The sequence below is a fragment of the Raphanus sativus genome, chromosome 6 (genome assembly GCF_000801105.2).
Source record: "Raphanus sativus cultivar WK10039 chromosome 6, ASM80110v3, whole genome shotgun sequence".
NCBI classification, from domain to species: domain Eukaryota; kingdom Viridiplantae; phylum Streptophyta; class Magnoliopsida; order Brassicales; family Brassicaceae; genus Raphanus; species Raphanus sativus.
The window spans coordinates 15,481,775-15,503,736 of NC_079516.1; the positions used below are offsets into that span (position 1 = coordinate 15,481,775).

At 34.1% G+C, this 21,962-nt stretch overlaps 2 protein-coding genes across 2 annotated transcripts; both read right to left on the reverse strand.

The window, feature by feature from the left end:
* Positions 1-1,580: 1,580 nt before the first annotated feature.
* On the reverse strand, positions 1,581-2,958 carry LOC108809343 (protein LIGHT-DEPENDENT SHORT HYPOCOTYLS 1). The gene has a single exon (XM_056987547.1). It carries the CDS (start codon positions 2,509-2,511, stop codon positions 1,942-1,944), a length of 570 nt encoding a protein of 189 aa, XP_056843527.1. The 5' UTR covers positions 2,512-2,958; the 3' UTR covers positions 1,581-1,941.
* Positions 2,959-14,209: 11,251 nt separating this feature from the next.
* Positions 14,210-17,488, reverse strand: LOC130497054 (putative protein FAR1-RELATED SEQUENCE 10). The gene is made up of 4 exons (XM_056989913.1): positions 16,199-17,488; positions 15,260-15,703; positions 14,575-15,181; positions 14,210-14,462 (listed from the first exon to the last, which is right to left on the reverse strand). The coding sequence occupies exons 1-3, from the start codon at positions 17,258-17,260 to the stop codon at positions 14,594-14,596; spliced, it is 2,094 nt and encodes a 697-aa protein (XP_056845893.1). The 5' UTR covers positions 17,261-17,488; the 3' UTR covers positions 14,210-14,462; positions 14,575-14,593.
* Between the last annotated feature and the right edge of the window lie 4,474 nt (positions 17,489-21,962).

Genomic DNA, 21,962 nt, shown 5'->3' on the forward strand with positions numbered 1-21,962 from the left:
TAGGCCCATGACTAGGCCTCTTCCCAAATCTGGGGAAAATGAGGGGCGGTGAGTGGTGATAAAATTAAATAAAAAAGTTATGTTACTATATTTTTGTTGTAATAGAACAAATAAAAACTTGAGAAAAATAAAAGAAAAAATTGGGTCCTATCGATCTTATTGTACACCGAGCCGGACATAATTTACTCGGTTCCACGTGCGATTGGCTTTCGAACCGGGACCACTATTTGAGTAAAGCCCGGTGGAGACGTGGCACGCATCGGGTGCACTTCTTTCATAGTCTGTTTAATCCAAACCGTTCACTTTTATGTAAATATGAGAACATCGTACCAACCTGTCGGTTGTTTGGGAATTCCTATTTGTGTCTATCGAAAGAGGTTTGATCTTCTCTGATATGTGAATCCTAATGATAATTTATTACTATTTTTATTGCTAAAATATATATGTATTTCATTTCTGTATGACAAGTTGAAATTTTCATTTCTGATTCCTCTTTCAGCAAAAAAAAAAAATCTGATTTTTCAAATATGTCACGTGAAGAAATCCAATCTCAAATATCCTTGCTGTCTTTGTTTTCTTGTTTGTTTGTTTACTTTTAGATATTGATCCATTTTAGGTTTAGTGTATTAATTTGTTGAAGGTCAAAGAAAGTTTAATTAATTAGCTATACAACATCCTCTTAACAAATTTGTTTATTATGGATTTGATATTTGATAATGTACATCTACATTTGGCAAAAATTAGTGTATACAAAATATCAATCTTTTTATTTGCTAATCAAAACCAGAAAATTTCCATCAAAAGTTCAAAAATATAACTGGTTCCTCAGGTCATACAAAAACTTAATATTTTATAATGAAGTATATCGACAAAAAAATAATTTTAATTTCAGTAAGTAAGGATTTTAATATACCGTCTTTATAATGGCTTCTTTTCCAAAAAGTATATTTTTAAACGGTTACTTAAATAAGTAAAATTTTGCAAAATACCAATTTTATTGTGCAATTTAACCCTTTTTAACATATTGTGTACGTTTGAAAAACATATGTGAGAAATTCGAACACTATACTATACAGGTTTTGATGATATATCCGAACTTATATCATTTAAGCTATTTACAAAAACTTATATTTAATTGTCTTTTATCTGTAAAATATCGGTTGGTCATGACTACGGACAAGTGTGTTAAAATGAAAATACCATTACATTTCGAGAATAGATTAAATGAAAGCTAAGTTTTCATAGTATGGTTTGTGAATTGTGATTCTATGAGTGTAGACGATATTTTCTGATGTTGAACTGATCGTAATAGTACACATCATTTTCTCAATTAAGTCCTGGTTTATTCTCCTAATAATGTTCTACCTTAGCGAGATCGTTGTAAGAAAGTTTTATACATTGAACAAAATGTAGAATCATTGGTTCACGAAGTGGCTCTATGCTAAGTGGCTTTCAAAGCACAAACGGTGAATTCATGAACTCATGACAATGAAAATAACAGATATAAAGCATCTGCATACATCTATTCTTTCATATACAGATTCATATCTAAATCATGGAGCATATCATCATCACATGGAAAGAAATGATTAAACATCGTCTTAAAATCTTAACAGAGCTATACATAAATGTGCCTCCTGTGATCATCATACAACATACTAATATAATACACATGAACCCTAAGTGTGCCATAAATCAACATCGAATAGTCCTCAGGCTCATGGTTGGAAGTTAAATAAAAATAAAACTCATAAAAACATTAAGGATCAAACACTCTAGCGTCAATAATCATAATTAATCTTATTCATAAACAACCACAAAAGCAACAACAGCATCCGAGGATAATTGTAAAAAGTAGCACATGAGAAGGAAGCAAATAAGAAACAATACATATTTAAGTTGTGAAATTAATATAGATTTTTTTTATATATATGAATATGATCACACAGTTGCACCCGAGTAATTAACCATCATAGACTCACCTTGTTGTGGCTGCTGTTGCTGAAGAGCGAGAGGCGGCTGCGTTTGCGTTTTCAGCCTGTTGACTCTCTTCCTCTTCTTCTCGTAGCTAACACCGCGAGCTTTGGACTGGAAGTCTCTGACTTCACGGAGGAACAACCTCACGGCGCGTGAGCCAAAGGGGTTAGCCTCAGGAGGGCCACCGTTCTCCTCGTAGGCGGCACGGAGGCGGCCTATGAGGGCGTCAAGTGAGCCCCAGGCTTGTCGGAGAGGGCAAGGGCAAGGCGCGGGAGGGTTTGGGAGGCCGAAGAAGGCGCAATTTTGGTGGTGAACCTTTGTTTTCCCGAACTGGTCGAGGTAGCGGAGGAACTCGAGCACATGTGCGCCGCTGCACGACGGGAGAGAGAGCGGAGGACGGTGGTTTCGGAGGTATTGGCAGAAGGTGTTCCAGTCACGGCGTTTCTGGTTCTCGTACCGGCTTGGGGAAGGTGGTGTTAGTTGTGTGGAGGTGTTAGGGTTCTTGTTTGCTTGGTGCGATGAGATCAACTCCATAGCTTATCTTGTTTATGAGTTTGTGAAGTAGAGAAGAAAAAGAAGAAGGAATCTGACCTAGGGTTTTGCTCTTATTATATGAATCAAAGAGATAAGGTTCTTTAGATCATTAATCAAACCAAACAGAGAGAAGGGAGAAAGAAGGACTTAGCTGCTTGTCATGGTGAGAGTGGTACTATAAAAGGGATAGATTCAAGTTTGGTAGATCAAGTCCAACAAACACATGAGCAAAAAATGGTGAGGCAAAGAGAGACTAAGCTGAAGAAAAAAGAGAGAGAAGTGAAAGTTTGTTTCTGCTTATAGAAAATAAGAGAATGAGAAATATAATTGGAAGATATCAAAAGTGGGATTCTTTTTTTCTGTTTATTATTTTATAGCTTTTCTACTTTGGGAGAGACAATACACAAAATCACACTTGTCAAGAATCAAGAGTGAGTGGCTTCAAGACTCAAGATCATTATAGGAGGTCATTTAAAGAGATAGAGACTGAGCAGATGAGTACAACATAGGGGAGAGAGAAGAAAAAAAAGAGAGGAGACTGAGTGTTACACAGCGTATAAAAGAGTAATTTCATACGTGAAGAGAGAGAAAGAGAGAGTGACCAATGGGTCAAGTGGGGAACTTGAAGTTGAACATTGATATGACATGAGGAGGGAAGAGTCTGTGTTCTTTGCAGCAACATTTTTATTATTGTTTTCTCATTACTTTATGCGAATACTTTGTTTTCGCATTATTCTTGTTTCCTTACTTCCTTCCTTCATTTTTTTTTGGGAAAATTGCCAAAATGGAACAAAAATTCAGCATGGTTGTCCCTATAGTATAAAACCATCATTTAGTTGTCCCTTTAGTATAATTTCTTTCATAATCCCAAAACTAACCCTTGATTAATCTAATTAAACACATTAAACTAATATAATTTAAAATAATAATAATTAAAAACGTTTAAAAAGGGATTTTTTTTAAAAAAAATTAATTTTTAATAAAAATAAACTTTTTAAAACTTAATAAAATAAAAATAAAAATAATTTACAATTTTTTTAATAAAAAACAGTTTAAAAAGTTTTATTTTTTATAAGAAGTTTAAAATGTTTGTAAACTTTTTAATTTTATCAAAAATTTTAATAAAATAAAAAAATTAAAATGTATTTTTCTAAAGTTTGTTTAAAATTTTATTAAAAACTTTTTGTAAAGTTTTATTTTTATTTTTATAAAGTTTACAAATTTTATAAATTTTGTTTAAAGTTTTTATTAAACACAATAAACTAAAAGAATTTTTAAAAAATTTAATTAAAACGTTTTAAAAAGGGAAAAAAAACTTTTAATTTTTTTAATAAAAATAAACTTTGTAAAAATAAAAATAATTTACAATTTTTAATAAAACGATAAATAAACTTATTAAAAAACATTTTACAAAGTTTTATTTTTATAAAAAGTTTAAAATGTTTTTAATAAAACTTTAATTAAATAAAAATTTAAACTTTATAAAAATAAAAATAAAACTTTACTAATTTTTTTAATAAAAGCTTTAAACTAACTTTATAAAAAAACAATTTACAAAGTTTTATTTTATAAAAAATTTAAAATGTTTGTGACCTTTTGAATTTTATCGAACTTTTTAATAAAATAAAACTTTTAAAAATGTTTTTAATAAAACTTAATAAAAATAAATTTGTAAACTTTATAAAATAAAAATTAAACTTTACAAAAAATTGCACCTAATTTCAAAACACCACATGTTGTATAGATATGTATCATAGAGAATAAGAGTTTGTGAAAAAAAATCAAAAGAAAAACTATGGAAAACCCATAGATTAATGAAGAAGACAAGGTATAATCATTTTTTAAAAGTTTTTGACAAGTAAAATCGAAAATAACACGTTTTAGGAAGTTAGAATATTTTTAGGAGATTTTTAGAATATTTCCTTAACTGAATTTTTCATTAATTTTCGCAAAAAACAGGTATCTTATCCGTAGAAGGTGCCTTCTAAAAGTTTAGAACATTGACAAAAATCTAGAACACGCTTTCTACTTTTAGTAGACGGAAGAGTACATTTTAGAAAACACATTCCGCGAAATTTAGAATACTTAATAAAAGTAGAAGATGCTTTCGGACGAAAAGTAGATAGCTTTAGGATTAGTAGAATGCGCATTCCACTTTCTTAGAAAATTAGTAAACAGTAGAATGTACTTTCTAAAAATAGTAGATGAACGTGTTTATTTTAGAAATCGCTTTCTACTATACCATTTTCCGTAGAAGGCACATTCTACCTTTAGTAGAACGTATTTTCAAATTTTTATTTATCAACTTTTTGAAAAAAATAAAAATACCAGCATGTGTATATAGATGTTTTATTAATTCTTTATATTTTAATTTTTTTTTTTGATTCACAAAAGTATTTATTTCATTAGTTTTCAGAAATACAAAGGGTAAAAAGGAGAAAAATTGGACAAAAAAGGATTTATACCAAAGGGACAACACCCTTGTTTTTTTGTTCTCTATTGGCAATTTTCCCTTTTTTTTTTACTTTTACAATGACCTCGTTAACAAATACTCTATCTTTTCTTTTTCGGAAATCATGGAGTATAAACTCGGAATAACATTTTGTTAAGAACTCGGATCGTTTCTTAAACTAAACTTCTTGAGAAAGGAAAAAGGAACAACGCCTTTGTGACAATACAAGATGCTTTAGTGTCCACGCCCAAGTTATTATGTTGTGGTAAGTGGTAACTTGATGGTATAGACTAATTTAGGATAAGACGTAAATCCGTTAGTCTTCAGTTTGCTTCCTACTATAAACAAAATTGGTTAGATGACATAGGACCGTGTTTTAGTCTCATTCTAAAACTCAAGACCTAATTATTCGTCGTTTTTATCTTTTATAAAATTAGTTGGATTTTGATCCAAATTGTTTCTATAAATAAAATGTTTAATAAAGTTTTATATGTACAGCTTCATCTCAATGGTAAAAGCTGGCAGCTGAGCAGCGGTTTTAGTAGTCGTCATAATATTGGCAATAACTCCGAGAGTAACTCTAGCACCAAACTATTTGGACTGATTTAATTTAAGAATATTATACAAAGCAATGATAGAAAATTAGAATTTTTTTTTTTCACACTGAAAATTCCATATATCTTATTAAAACAGAAGTACACATATAGAATACCCCTTAATTTTCAATGTTATTTACAATTGCATGCCACTGAGAATTAAATTGAATTTCCTATTTTAATGCTTGTCTTTTTCAGTTATATTAATATGTTTATTTTTATTTCCTATTTTAATGCTTGTCTTTTTCAGTTAGATTAATGTGTTTTTTATGTTGTCAAAAAGTGATTTTTTCCTTTCATATTTTAGTGTTTGTCTTTTTAGTTAGATTAGTGTATTTTGTTTTCTGTTCTTCAACAATTAATGATATTTTAAAGTTGTTTTTTGTCAACTTAAAGTTGTCTAAACTATTTAAAAATATAAAAAATAGTAATAAGTAAATATATAAAGTAGATAAACAATAATCAAACACCAAAAATATTTTAAATATATATTTATTCTTCATCCAAATATTGAAGTTCAACATGTTTTTTAATATTTAATTTAGATATTTTGGCTTACATTACTCAAATTTATATGTTTTGAGAAATTTAAAGTATATATAAATTTTGAAAAATTTTAAAATAATTCAAACGGGTTATCCGTATTCAAAACGAACCCACAAATATCCAAATCAAACCGAAACCAAAATTTATAAATATTTGAATGTTGTTGAAATCTTTAAACTCGGGAATCTCAAACTCAAATAGATTTTAACCGAATCAATGGATATCCAAATACACAAATCTAACATAGTCAATGTAAAACGATCAAGTATTACAAATATATCATTTAGTATAAATAAATAAAAAGTAAAACAGAAAATTAATATCCGTGCGGTCGCACGGGTCAAAATCTAGTTAACATTACACCAACCACAATGGTTCTACTAATTCAATATTTCTGATTGTAATTAAATTAATTAAATAAAATGACGTACTTTTTAATAATTTTTATATACTTATCTATTAAAAATACTAAAATTAAAATTATTAAAACAAATAAACTTATGAAGCTTGAATTACACACACACGATACTAAAGTTTGGTTTTGAAATTAATAATTATTGGAATTTAGATAATTAGAAGTAAAATTAGAAGAATTTTGAGTGTTAAAATAATTACTATTGGGATTCATTTAACAAAAAAGTTTTAAAAACTAAAATAGTTGATTATAATGAAAATGACGTTTTATATCGAAATGAAATGAGATTATTCTGTATTCATAGATCATAAAAATTATAAATTTTGGTATAATTTTTTTTTTATAAAATATTTTATTCTAAAATAAATGAGTTTGAAATAGTTTGGATAAAGAAAAAATCATACATTTTAACAACCAATAAAAACACATCATGTGAGTCATATCCAACATCATTACTCTCATTATTTGACATACGGAAAAGTTGGCCTCATTTCATTTTTTTTAACATGTTCAAGGAATTCAACAAAGACTAATACATGTGTATTAATAATGTTCAAAAAATCGCAAAGGGATAACTAGGCGTTTTATAGAAGATTATCACATACACAGATTATTCGGGAACTAGATGGGAACTAGGAGTTAACTAATTACTGATTTATTATATATATATATATTACATTTATATAAGATATTTTAGTTTTTGAGTTTGATTATAAAATTATTTTGTTGAATTATCAAAATATATTAGATATACAAAATAAAAGAAATTAGACAGATTTTTGAATTTCTACTAATATTATTATTTAATTTAACAAATTCATATTAGTTTAAATAGATTTAAACAGATTTAAATTGTTTTAAAATGTTTTAAATCGATTTAGAATAGTTTAAACCCATTTTAACATGGTTTAAACCAGTTTGAGTCTTATAAATCAGATTTTTTTTAAATCGTTTAGGTTACCAGGGATTTGCCGCCTAAGCGGACGTTAGGGTCAGATCTATGCATAGACAAGTAAAATATTAGCATTAGTCCCCAAAAGGTTTTTGAAGGTTTTTTACATAGGTATCAAACCCTAAATTTTTTTAAAAAAATTACTAAAGTTTTTAAAAAAATATTTCAAACCCTTAGATTCTCAGATCCGACCTTGGCAGACACCTAAACACCACCTAAACCGATTTTAGGAACTTAGATTATCACATAATTCAACAGTTTCATTGTATCATTTTATCTATTTAAAAAATGATTCAACAGCCACACTGCTCATGGTCTTAAAAGGATATATAGATGATATACAGATTCGGGATACATGATAGAAAAACAAAACCAGCAGGAACAAGAATGTCCTCTCCAAAAGCCATCAAAATTACATGAAACCAAACATAAACTATAAATACTAAAACGGTCGCTATTGAAAATATCTTTAAAGACTTTGTCGTCTGATAGTGAATCTCTCTAATTAATCTGAGAAAATTTGGTTGTTGGAAAAAATCATTGCGGGATCTTCAGTTTTTGGTTCGTGGTAGCGACGAATCAATAGTCTACAATTTTGTTTGACTGTTCTACGAGACTTTATCGTGTGTGAATGTTTGTTAAACCTTCGTTTTCATAATTTCATTGGCCCTTCGTTTTCTTCATAGTATAACTGACAGATTAATGTCATAGTTCAATTCATCCTCCTAAACACACAGCCATCATCATCAAATTGTTTTTACAAAAATTATCATCTTTAGCGATTTTCTTCATTTAGGTTTGGCATTTTAATAAATCACAGTTACGTAAGAAGTTTGAGTTTGAATTTCCGAACATGCAGTTTACATACTAGTCTAATAACACTTACTTTAAAAGATGTCAAGTATGTAAGCAGCCTTTTGCTTGTAGCCCATATTTATAACATTTTCCAGCAGATTAAATGAAAGCTTAACTCCGCATGTTATGCGGGAAAGGTTAAACGAGCAGTTTTCTATCAGATTTTGTGGCGTGATTACTTCGAATTTTGAGGATTTACTAAATGCTTGATCTACAGAAGATAATAATAGATCATGTTTTGTCCGATGACAAATTTTCTGAGAAGAAGCATAGGCATTGTCGGTATGCTATTGCAAGCATACTTATGATTTTTTTGTGCAACAACATACTTATGAACTGACAGAAGTTTGGATCGTGACACAAAGTGATTTTTTCTCCTATTGAAAAAATAGCATTTCAATTGGCACATGTTTGTAATGGTAGAAAACAATATTAACTAAGAATTAAGGCTGCTAGCTTGACCGAAAATAATACTATATGCTTTAGTATCCTATCTAGGTAGGGCATCTCCAACACAATCTCAAATCCTAAATTTTGAGGTTTTTGTCAATTCCAATTCAACCTCAAATCTTCAAAACTATCTTTTTATTTTTATATTTACTTTTTAACAAATACATATACTAAACTTAATTTAGAATAATTTAAATACACCAAAATAAAATAAAATAGGATTAATATTACATAACAATAAAATAAAATTCACACAATAGAAAACTACATTAATAAAATCCACACAAAATAAAATACATTAAACAAACTTAGCATAAATTAAAACAAATTACATTTAAATATTACATATCTTACATATGAGAGTATTACGGAAATAATGCTTAAGTAATTTGATATTTTATATGTAATTTTCTAATTGTGTGTACGTTTGTAGTTTTATCATATCTGTAATTTATATCATCTTTTATTATATAATATTGTAATATGTGTGTTTTATAATATATTAAATGTATTTTTATATTTGTTTGTGAAATTTTATTTAGTAATTTTTATAAATGCAAAGACTATAATGTAAATGAATAAATTTATATGAATAAATTTATAAAGATTTTTCTAAAGATTTATGGTTAGAGCAATCAATCTTCAAATCTTCATTTGAAATTTTGATCCTTTAAAATAAGGTATTAGATTGGAAATGATCCTAGAGAGTACATGGACCATAAATTTCATAATAGACAGTAAAAAGATCGTAGATAATAATAATACTGTGATTAAATGAAGCCATGCTTCATATGTAATCTGTTTTTTATAATTTTAAATAATAGGCAATAAAATGGATCAATATCAACTCTATTTTAGAATCGGATCAATTTTAGTGTATACCGAATTCATATATATTTTGTTAAAACCATATGAAATGTTTTTTGAAAAAATATATTCTGTTGACTAATCCACTTAATTCCGGTATAAAAAAACTTTTTGTAAAGAGTTTTTTTTTCTGGAAATCGCCCTAGTATTTGATCCAAGTTTATAATGTTTTTTGTAAAACCAAAAAATAGCAAGATCGCATGTTACCAGACTAATAGATAAACTGTCAGCCCCAAATCAAGATTTTTTCATATAACTATGATTTCGTTTTAACAGAGCTTTAATTCCCGAAAGTTTAGCATATTCTCAAATATCGCGTACCACTCGACCATAATTATATAAACAATCGTGTTATATGTTGTTTTTTTACAAAAGTTTTTCATTATATAAATATATAAGAAATTACATTTTTGTAAAACAAAGGTATATACAAGCATAGTTCTAAACTGAGATTAACCGAATCTACACAACCCAACCGATACGGCACTATCGGAAATAACCACATCGCCGAAGCAAAACTTTAACTCCCATTGTTACGTTGCAAGACGGCGGGTCGCTATCGGAGCAGTTCACCTCCACCGGAGGAAAGAAGGAACCAAGAGCAAAAGCACAAGCTGTAAAAAATATAATATAATATATCTCGGTTAGACTAAAATGTCAGTACACAAATATTTGAAGTCATTTCTTCCAAGTAGATGAGCTAATTTCCACACGTGCTGGTGCTGGAATGAGACAGCCGTATTACATGTTATGGACTTTTACTCAGATATCATTTAATAAGAAAATGGAGTAATTCATTTTACTTTATTCTAATTTTGGTCTTATTTTATACGTAAAATTCTAAGAAATATTTGTATTGGAAAGACAAGTTTGGCATCTGGAAGATAAGAGTGAAAAGATTAAAAACATGGAATTGTCAAAAAATAATAAAGTAGACTTTTTTACCAAAAAAATAGAAGTAGACATCAAACATGGGGGACTTTTAAACAAGAGGTAGAGGCGTAAAGCCACGGAGTGGCGCGTGAGACTCCATAATGTCAGTGGGAAGCAAGAAACAAACAGTGTTTTGATTTGACACCAACGTCACGTTTATTGATCTGCTGTATACAAACTCCTTTAATCTCAATTCATAAATGTGATTTTTGGCTAAAGAATTATTTAAAAAATTTCCCAAATCCACCATACACATATATTTTGAGATCTCTGTGGGATATATGACAATATAGATAGAACATAGTACGGGGAACAGAGTTCCAGCATTTGGAAACTAAAGCCCTATCTATATCATATTACTATAGATCTATGTAGGGAGGGTTGAGCTTTTAAGAACTTTTCTTTCTTGGTTAAACCAAGACTACGTATTGTTTAATTTTCATCTAAAACTTTTCAAAACTATCGTATCCATTTGTAGTAAAATACCATGGTTCCATATTTGGCAAATTAGGAGTACTATATGGTTCTATACTTTTCTTCCTCCCTTCTTGCGTCTCTCTTAGGGTGCATTAACCACTTGATTATTTTTTATTAGTTTTGATGTTAAAGAATTACCGACATTTTTCCAGCCGAAACATAAGTATTGGTAATACATTACATATACACACTTGACATTTACGTACATAAATACGCGTATCGCAATTAAATGAGAACTATCTCCAAATATATTTACTTTGTCGTGGGGCATACTTTTAAGTATATAGAGACACTGTCCACATGTAAGCATGTATATGATTTTTTTTAATGAAGTAAGCAACAAACAACGTATGACAGATACGCGAGAATGGATGTTACACGCAGGCGTAAAGAACACGACCTATCCCGCACGACAAATAAACGTTCAATGTAGCACAACATTGTTGACAAAAAACACAAACGAATATTATAACAACTTTATAACCATTTCTATCATTTTCTTAAAGATTCTTCTTTTTGTTTTGTAGATTCACCGTTCTTACATAGTACTAGAAATTGCCACTTTTTCGTATTTGTTTGTCTAGTCCTGTCCATAAAAATGTTTTGGTGAATCGAACTTGTCCATGTATATGTTTGGTCTATCAAACTTCTCTATCAATACCTAAAAACTTGTCTCCTGGTGAGTTGTATGTAAATCACACGTGTGTACATGTATAACGCTTGTAATAGACTGAATTTAAGCGCTTCATCGGTGACATCAAATTAAGTTTTGATATATCAAGTTCAAACATACTATATAGACATATTTTTATAGAAAATTAGAAAATATATGAATTTACACTATTTGGTGAAAGTGGTCGATCTACGGTTCGTGTTTTTTTTTTCAAGAGAAGGTATAATGAGTAAGTTTTTCATATTTTAACCAAATTTGCGTTCACCCAGTGCTGTACAAAAACATAAAACAAACAAGTGATGGTGTATCCCTACTAATTATCCGGTGGTTGATTATCTAGTTAACGTTTTGAGAAATATACATGTAATATTAGCTTAGACCCATTAGTTGTTTTCATTTACGGGCTTAAGACTGTTTGTTTAAAGCTATGCTGCATCCATCTCCCAATGCTCTACAAAGTATGTACATATGTTACGTATTTCCATTATGAACTTATAGAAATGTCATCTAAAGAAAAAAAAAAGATAAAAGAAAACTGACTTATGCTGAATGTAGGTAGCCAAATAACAGTTTCGGACATTATATCCATAGCAAATACCCTCTGCGGGCAACATATGTCTCTACGAGTACTTCATTTTCGCTCGAACATAAATGGTCGATTGCTTGTGACATATAAAGAGGGTGGAAAATATGTGTAATTCAAGCCCCGTTGATCTTTTGGCGAATAAAAACTATATATTTAGAGCAGAAGTTCATTGATAACACAAACTTGAGAGATTCATAGTGTATACATACCAAATATATATATAAAAAAATGAAATTTAAGTTTTGCAAAAAGGTCATAACTGAGCATAAGAATTTTTTTTTGAACTGAAGAGCATAAGAAAATTGATACTAGAAAATCAAACATTCTTTTTTTTTTTTGGCACACTAGAAAATCAAACATTCAAATCTTCTTGTTTAAATCATGCAAGTGAACACATAGATCTGTCTAAGGGTGGGCACTTTACCCGATATCTGAAGTGGCACCTGAACCCGATCCGAAAAAACCCGAACCGAAATAACAAAATACCCGAACGGGTATTGATTTAGGAGAGATTGGATATCCAAACCCGAACGGGTAATATCCGAACCCGAATGAATATCCGAAGATAACCGAATATATATATATATACTTACCTTTATATTTTTAGTTTTAATCTCTCATTTTATTTAAAATATTTATATTAATGTCACATATATTTTAAGATTATATAATATACATATAACTACGGAGAAAAATGATTTGATATTCACCTAAAATGAATATCAAGTTTTTTGTTTCATGTATTAACAAAAGTTACATCCAAATTCTTAAAATAATAGCCAAATGAATGTCTATTTATTTTTGAAATTTACCTCCAAATCTATTAATAATTTAATATATTTAAAAAATAAAAAGTCAGTTAATCGAAAACTAAATTTTTAAATACAAAAACCTTAAAAATGAAAATTTTAATTTTGTTCTTTCAAAATTTAAATATCCGAACCCAATCTGAAATGACCGAACCCGACCCGAAGTTGAGAAATATCCGAACGGGTATTATACTCCTATACCGAAATACCTGAAAATTTGAAATATCCGATCCGAACCCGAACGGATACCCGAATACCCACTCCTAAATCTGTCTCAAGCGGAACACAACGGAATTAAACATCTCAACAAGCATCTTTCTTTTGGTCAAACATTTCAACAAGCATCTATTACTCATTTTGGATTGGTAATAAAAGGACTAACTCTAGGCGGGAAAATTGATATCGTTGAATGAATATGCGTTGACCAAATACGGTTTACTTCGGTTCGATATTATTATTTTCTGGGATTATCTCTTTTAGGCGAAGATGATGCTGCGCAAATGTCTTAACCATCATCGACTCATCGTCTTCCTCTCTGACTAGCTCCCAGCTTCTCATCTTCTCTCCTTCCAAAGGAGGAGTGGCGGTTTGGTTTAGAGACGTGTGTTGCCGTGGAACGGGAAAGAAGAGGCGATCATGGTTGTGATTGATAGGGAGAAGGTAGTGGTGGAAGATGAAGATGGATACTATCTAGTTGCGACTCAGACTGAGATGAAGTTGGAGAGAGGGTCGGTGCTGAAAGAGAACGGAGTAAGAGACAGTTTAGGGATGGTTGTTTAGGTGGTGAGGCCACACAGAGATGATGATGATTGGCAGATAAGTGACGAAGATTGTGATTAGAAGAATACATTGGAGAATACAAGTAACTTCCATGTTTTAGCAAATATGTAGTTCTTTGAATCTAATCAACCTATTTGCATATATATGACTCTCACCATAGTTTAGACTTGAGCTACATTTTGTGCATCTAAGAATATCGTAAGGGGGTATGTGGTGATGACATTGCAACCTCTAATGAGATGCAATGAATCAGATATTGCATGTTGTAAGAACACTAAAACAAAAATAAAAACCATGGGTTTGCAGATTCATTGCAAATCTACTACCATATCTTCCGGGCAAAAGCGCAGTTTACAAATCAAATATATACAACATCAGTGATTGAGCAGAAGACAAAAACTCTTCCTTGGTGTTCTTCTCTATCGTTGTAGCATGATTGACAATATCTAAACTAATTGACTAACGTTAGGAAAGAAATGCATCCACTATAAGCTTTTACGCACGAAATAGAACCGCTGCAGTCTATGTAACTGGGAAAGAGCAAACGCTGCCAACTTATCCTGTTAATCAAAGGTTTTTTAGACTAAGAATTGTTGATAGTTTCTGAATAAACGTTTCTAACAAAGATGCATCTCATGTAGGAAACAAAAAGAAGACATGAAAAAAACATACCTGCTCACTTGCTTAGCGATCAGCAGTCGTGGCTGATACAAGTATTAGCAGGTGCAACATTTCTTACACGATCGATAAGTGCAGAAAGTTCTTGGTTAGTGTAATCAAGCCGATCCTTTGAGACCATTGACTCCGTTAGTAGAGTTTCAGTGAGCGACTGAAACGTTTGAACACAGTCATCATCGCCAATGCCCATACCGTTTTGATTCTCTTCACTAACAAGGGAGCTCTCCTGTCTCCACCGAACCAGAAAGTACTGTTCGGGTATGTGGAAGCAGTTCTTCACGGCCAGCACACGAAGAGAATGCCTGCACAGGATTCCCGAATGCTCAAACTCCTTGCACGAACAGTGGATCTCCTCGTTCTCCGGGTTCCAGAACACGCAGCATTCCCTTTCCATTTTCTTGAAGTGATGCACGATGTGTGGACCGTTGGCCATCTCGGCTACCGCATACTGAAGAGACAGAACCATCTCGTTTTGTAATACGCTGAAGGCGTAAGGCGTCAGAACAGCCCTCGCGTGATCTTCCATAGGCATACATGTCTTCATGCTCGGATAAGGAACTCGCGGCGTGATTTGCTTGGATAGACTTGCAGCAACACTTACCTGCAATGCTCTCTAGATTAATGAACTCACGGCAGCAATAAATTGAGTAAAACTGTAAGTTTTATAAAATTCACAAACCTCTTCAAGTAATGCTTGCATGCATGATGGTCCTGCTACAATTCTTTTCAAGAAAGAATCTATAGATAGACTGAACTCAGGGGTCATAGTCTGAGCTAAAAAATGCTGTCTGATGTAACAAGGTGACCAGGTTGCTCTGCACGAGTAAAGCAAAGCCGCATGCCTATCTGGAACAAGACCAAAACGAGAGATAAGTAGATCCCACTGCTGTTCAAATTCCTCAACACTCCCTGCACGGCACAGCATCTCGAACCCAGCTCTAAACTCATCATAGTGCGACCCAAGAGCCTGAGAAAACCAGCTTCCTAGTTTGGAGACAACGTGCCACATAAACACCACATGGTTGGTGTTCGGCAGCTCCGTCTCAACAGCATCTTTAAGTCCTCTATCTATATCCGTCACTATTGTCTGAGGATGTCCACCCCTCATGAACCGAACAAAAGTCTGTCCAAAACAAAACAAAAAAAAAGTGAGCGCATGACCACAAATAGGCATGTTAAAAAAATATCCAGAAATACCCAAATCTGGGACCGTACCGAAACCCTTAAAATACCTAAATATAAACCCGAAACAACTGAATCGAACTGGAACCAAACTACCCTAAAATATCCGAATATATTTATTTAAAATATCCAAAATAATTCAAAATATCGGAATAAAATTAGATAATTTATTTAAAATAACTGATATTCAACCCGCAAAATATCCGAAATAACCGAACCGGAACTGGAATATAATGAGAACCAAATTTTGTTTGGGTATTTTCTAGTTCCTAATTTTACTATCCTAACCGAAACTCCTAGACCGAACCCACGGAACCCAAACAGAAAATAGGTCATGTAGTAAATAAATCATCTAGCCCTCTACCCGTACTACCTGATAGCCGCAATAGCCGAACCTAACCACAACATATCTTGAGCATTCACAAAAACCACAAACCTGTAAAGCCCACGCAAACGAGCGGCAACTCTCATCCTGCAGCAAAACACACCCCAAAAGAACCGCATTCCCATTACCATCCATCCCAAAGAACACCCCAAGTATCAAACCATAAGTAACCGACCTATAACTCGTATCGAAAACCACCACGTCCCCAAACACAGAGTACCCCTGAACACACTCCCCATAAGCCCACGCCAAGCTCTCCACTCTCCCACTCTCATCCGAAGTAAACTCGTAAACAAAACCCACATCCCCCCTCTCACCAACAAACACCTTGCACGACTCCAGAAGCTCCATCAAATCACTCTCCCGCCTCTCGTTGAGCAGAGCGTCGCTCTCCTGAACGCTCTTCTTACACGCCCTAACGAAGTTCCTAACGTCCTTCTCTATAAACGGCAGCTCCACCCCGCCTCCTCCTCTCTCGAGCTCCAGCAGCTTAACGATCCGGTTCACGGGGAAACCGGCTTTCGACAGTAATAGAATCCTCTCCTGATCGCACTGCTGGATCTTGCGATACGCAGGGAGGAGCCTCACGTGCTCGTCTTCGAGAAGCACGTGGTTGTGGACGTTACTAAACTGCGAGACGTACCACTGCGTCGCTCCGTTAGCAGCGACGATCTCTTTGCTTAGGTACAGCTTGGCGTCGCATCCGCAGCGAACGGACTTGCGTTCGCGCGGATGCTCGACGTTCGCTTTCTTCCTCGGCTGGTTGAATCCGGATCGGTAGCAGACGAAGTCTCTTCGGTAGACGCCTAGGTTCTGGCTCTCCGTGGAGCGAGCTTTGCGGATCGAGAAGCCGTTTCTTCTCGCGAAGGCGGTGTAGTACTCGAAGGCCTCGTCGTCGGTTCTGAAGATTTGGCCGACGTAAGGCGTGAAGAGTGGTGATGATGATGATGGTGATGGTGATGGTGTTGTTGATGGTTCGATCTCGCTTTTGGTTGCGTTGTTGTAGGTTGTTGTTGTTGATTCGTCTCCGTCGAGGCGGATGTAGCACTTCCAATCGCCGCAGGGACACTGCTGGCGACGGATCCAGATGTTGTTCAACGGCTTCGACGCCATTTCCCGGTGCAAAAAACCTTCAATCGGAGACGGAAACTGAGGCAATTGAGCTTGATTAGAGTTCCCGGGAAAACTTAGGGTTCAGAGGAGGTTGTTGAGTGTTGACATGAGAGATGAACAATTGGGAATTACAGCGTCTGGTGTTCGAACTCGAGACGTTGTGGCTCTCTCAGTGTTAACAGAGAAAAAATAAAATAATAACCGATTAGGACCGGCTAAGTACTAAACCAGCATAATTTTTACTCAACAAGTAGAACCACACCATGATATATATAGCCAAATATCACCTAGTCTACAGTGATAGTAACATAAGTTATAGCTATGTGTCAATTTCCGGCTAACCCAACCTGATCCAAACCTGCTTAGTCTGTAAATATTTGTGTAAATATTTGAGTCCAGTATAACCCGGTTTAGAAATATTTTCTGTCTAGAATTTAAATTTCGGCCTGATTCTTATAGGGTTATAGGGTTTTCGTATTTTTTGGGTTTTTCAAAAAATAATTTCTCAAACTTTCATAAATAATTAGTTTCCACTTTTTGCTTTAAAATATAAAAGTTGAGTCTAAACTTTTCTTCTTTATTAATAATATTTACTTTTTATATGTTTTAAATACATATTATAAACAAACCAATTTAATAAAATTTAAATAAGCCAATATAAATTAAAATAAATATGTAGAAGAGAACAAAATTTATGATAAACATGATTAAATGTTTCATACTTTGTATTTTAGAAAAAAACATGTCGTACATAAAAGAAGAAGGTACATTTGCAAAATTTAAATTGTGACACTTGTAATGATCAAACAATAAGCTGCATAACAATTTTTATATTTGCTTTATTAAAGTTTGGATCAAAAATATTTAAATAATATGTCAATACTGATAATTGTTTGATTGCAAGAATGATAATACTTAAACTAAAATATAAAATTTTGGGGTTTTGGACCCGTTTTAGCACAAACATGCTTATTCCCAAAATATCTGAAGTCCAAAAGGGTTTAATCCGAAAGATCTAATTTTGTTTGGACTTATAAACTAAACTCCAATCTTTTTAACTAAGTAACATCTACATTATTAAAAATTAAAGTATTTCTGGAAATTGTTTGGAAACATAAAAATCAATATAAAACCTAAACAATAATCACTAAATCATAAATCCAAATGTTATTATATTTTTGATTGATAGTATTTTTGAAAATTAGTATTTAACTTGTGGTATTTTTACATTTTTCATTTCTGGCCCCAATTTTTTTTGCCTCCGTATACACTCATTTGGCAACTTTTTTTTATTTTTATTTGTTTTATCTGCTTCAACTCTTAATGAAAATGTCAACTTTGTTTGAAGCCTTTAAACTTTCCGGATGTCAGAGAACCAAGAAATGATAAACTAAAAAAATCACATTGTTTTAAAAGACTGAATTTATTCGGTCAATATTTGATAAAAGTCAACGCGTTAGTGCGAACAATATAATTAATTGACAACATATGCTAAATCATAAAGTAACAGGACACAAAAATAAGAGAGAGAAAATTCTCTGCCTTCTCTCTAGAAAGTAAAGTCTCCCTTCTTTGAGCTTCGGTTTCTCTCCCATTAAAAAAAAAAAAGTTTAATTAATGGGTGGAGCGTTTTGTGTAGTCATCAAAGTGTGCCACGTATTACCTAGCCACCGCAAACAGCTTTCTTTTTCTGATCAATCTTCAAAGTTTCAAGGGTTTGTTCTTATTTCTTATCGGTGGGCATAAGAAACCCAGAAGAACAACAAGCAAATCCAAGATGTCTCATGCTATGGATAAGGCGATGATGGCGATGTCATTGGAGGATGATGATGAACCCTTTGACATGCCATACCTTCTTCAATTTAGTTCGTGTGAGCGCAACATCCGGAGTCTAATTGGGAGAATCTTGAATCCCGATTGTCAAAAGATGTCGAATCTCATAAGAGAGATGCCTCGGAAGTGGCAGAAACAGGGCAAAGTTCGAGGAGTAGCATTATCAAAGGAACGTTTCCAGTTCATTTTTGATAATGAACATGACTTGATAGACGTATTGGAAAAAGGCGTTCATACCTCAAATGAATGGGCGTTAGCGATTGAGCGATGGGAGGAGAACCCACCGCCGGATTACCTTCAATACATCACGGTCTGGGTTCAAGTCCGTAATATCCCTCTCAATCATTATACATAGAAAGCAATTACAGCTTTGGGGGATCGCTTGGGAGTGGTGAAGGTAGTCGTTTGATCCTGATAGACCACAACTTCAAGAGTATGTGAGGATGCAAATTCGGATGGATGTGGCACGTCCGTTTAAGAAATCAATGGTGGTCAACTTGCCAGAAGGTGGTACATCGACGGTGTTCTTTAATTATGAACGACTTCAGAAGCGATGCTATGAGTGTCAACGCTTAAACCACGCAAAGGAGGTCTGCCCTCGGTTGGTGAACAAGCGTAAAGAAGCAGCTCTGGAGAGACGTCAGCGGATTCTCCGTGAGAAGCAACCAGACACCCTGGTCTTAAGCCCTCAAGACCCTCTATTTGATGTTTTAACAGAAGAACAAGTTGGTATTTGTCCTCTCACGGGTAGAGCAAAGATATCTCTAGAGGTGTTGGAGGAAATGAGGCGCTATATGATGATGGCCACAGAGGCAGATATGCTTATTCGTATTGAGAGAATCAGGGCTTCGGTTGCTGATGTTGAGAAGGATCCTGTTCTTCAGAAGACGGTTCTCAGATTGGAACCTCCTCCTCAGTTCACCCGGCAAATCGACAAACAGAAAGGCCGAGTCGTTGATCTCGACTTAAATGCTCCAGAGGCGTCTGATGGTGTGAACAAAGGCAAAGATGACAAGCTTATGGCGTCGGCAATCAAGGCGCATACTGAGGGGAACTTTAGGACGTGGAATCTCCCTGATACCCTCAAGGATAGACTGTCTGTGGATCACAGCTCTATCATGTCCATTACCACCAGTGACGCGTGATCTGCAGGGAACTAGTAGCGGCTCACTCAGTCTTGTTGGCAACTCGACGGAATATGGTTTCCAGTTTTCAACTAAAACACCATCCGGGGTTGCAACCAAGAATACCAAACCGCGACGAAGACCATACGTCCGTAAAAGAAAAGAAGCAAAAGGAGAGGCCTCTGGAATTCTTCGGGAGTTGTATGGTTCTTCTGAGTCAGGCTCTCCAGTAGGTGCTAAGCGTAAGGGATCCAGTGAGGAGCCAGAGCAGTCGTTTGGGAGCAGGAAAAAAGAAGCAAGGGTGATCCCGTCTGAGGGATCGCCGAGATCAAGATGAGCATCGTAAGCTGGAATTGTCAGGGCTTGGGATCGCCCCATGGCCTGACAATTTCACGCCTCAGGGAATTGCGTCGAAAACACTTTCCTGAGGTCCTTGTTTTGTTGGAGACTTACAAGTTTGGCTCGGCTATGATCAAGTTTTTACAGTAGACCCTGTTGGTCATGCGGGGGGTGTAGCTATATTATGGAAAAAGGCTGTCAAGTTGAAGTTTTTGGTTGTAAATAAGAATCTTCTTGACTGTATTATACAGTATGGAAATCTATCTTTCTTTTCCTCGTGTATATATGGTCCAGCTGCTGTAAATAAAAGAATAGACCTGTGGGAAAGGCTTAGTAGAATTGGTGTACAGAGGAAGGAGGCGTGGTGTGTTTTCGGTGACTTTAATGAGATTCTTCACAATGGTGAGAAGATTGGAGGAGTGTGGAGATCAGAAGAATCGTTTGCTCCTTTCAATCACATGATCCAGGCATGCTCTTTGGTGGAATTGCCTAGCCATGGCAATGGGTATACTTGGAGTGGGAATCGGAATAAAACCTGGGTACATACAAGGCTGGATAGATGCTTTGGAAACAAGGCTTGGTTTAATAAGTTTCCAAACTCTAATCAGTCGTTTTTAGATAAGCGAGGTTCTGATCATCGGCCAGTGCTTATTTCTCTTATTGAAGCACAAGACTCTTATAGAGGATGCTTTCGATTTGACTCAAGATTTCTGGAAGTGGCTGGTGTTCAGGATACAGTTGTGCGGGCTTGGAATGACTCTATCAGCAGAGGTGGTGGCTCTGTTACTACTAGACTCAAGTCATGTAGGAAGGCCCTTAGTTCACTGAAGCGTCAAGCCAATATGAACTCAAAGGATCGTATCCATCAGGCTGAAATGGCATTGGAACAGGAACAATCTGCCCTCTCGCAATCTACTGATCGGATCCATTTCCTTAAAAGAGAACTGCTACGAGCTCAACGAGATGAGGAAACATATTGGTGGCAGAGGAGTAAAGAAAAGTGGCTTCAACGAGGAGATAAGAACTCAACGTTCTTTCATAACTCAGTTAAAGCAAGGAGAGCGAGAAAGCATATTGATAAGCTGGTAGATGATGATGGTGCTGAAGTCTTCTCGGAAGCTGCTAAAGGAGATGTGGCTGTGAAGTTCTACTCAAACCTCTTTAGATCTTCTAACCCTCCACCATTTACTTCCTGGTTTCAAGACTTGCGACCCCGCGTTACAACCCAGATGAATGACGATTTGACTAAGAGGGTTTCAGCTGAAGAGATTAAGGATGCCCTGTTTTCTATCCACCCATCAAAAGCGCCGGGTCCTGATGGGATGTCTGCCTTATTCTTCCAAAGGTTTTGGCATCTTGTTGAAACACAGGTTGTTAGAGAAATACAGAGATTTTTTGAGGAGGGC

Bases quoted from the DNA above. Each gene is read 5' to 3' on its own strand.
- LOC130497054 (XM_056989913.1), bottom strand. From the start codon at position 17,260: ATGGCGTCGAAGCCGTTGAACAACATCTGGATCCGTCGCCAGCAGTGT. The intron at 15,704-16,198 runs GTTTGTGGTTTT...TGTTTTGGACAG, and splicing joins CGTTTGCGTGGGCTTTACAG to ACTTTTGTTCGGTTCATGAG. The intron at 15,182-15,259 runs GTTTGTGAATTT...AGAGCATTGCAG, and splicing joins TGCAAGCATTACTTGAAGAG to GTAAGTGTTGCTGCAAGTCT.
- LOC108809343 (XM_056987547.1), bottom strand. From the start codon at position 2,511: ATGGAGTTGATCTCATCGCACCAAGCAAACAAGAACCCTAACACCTCC.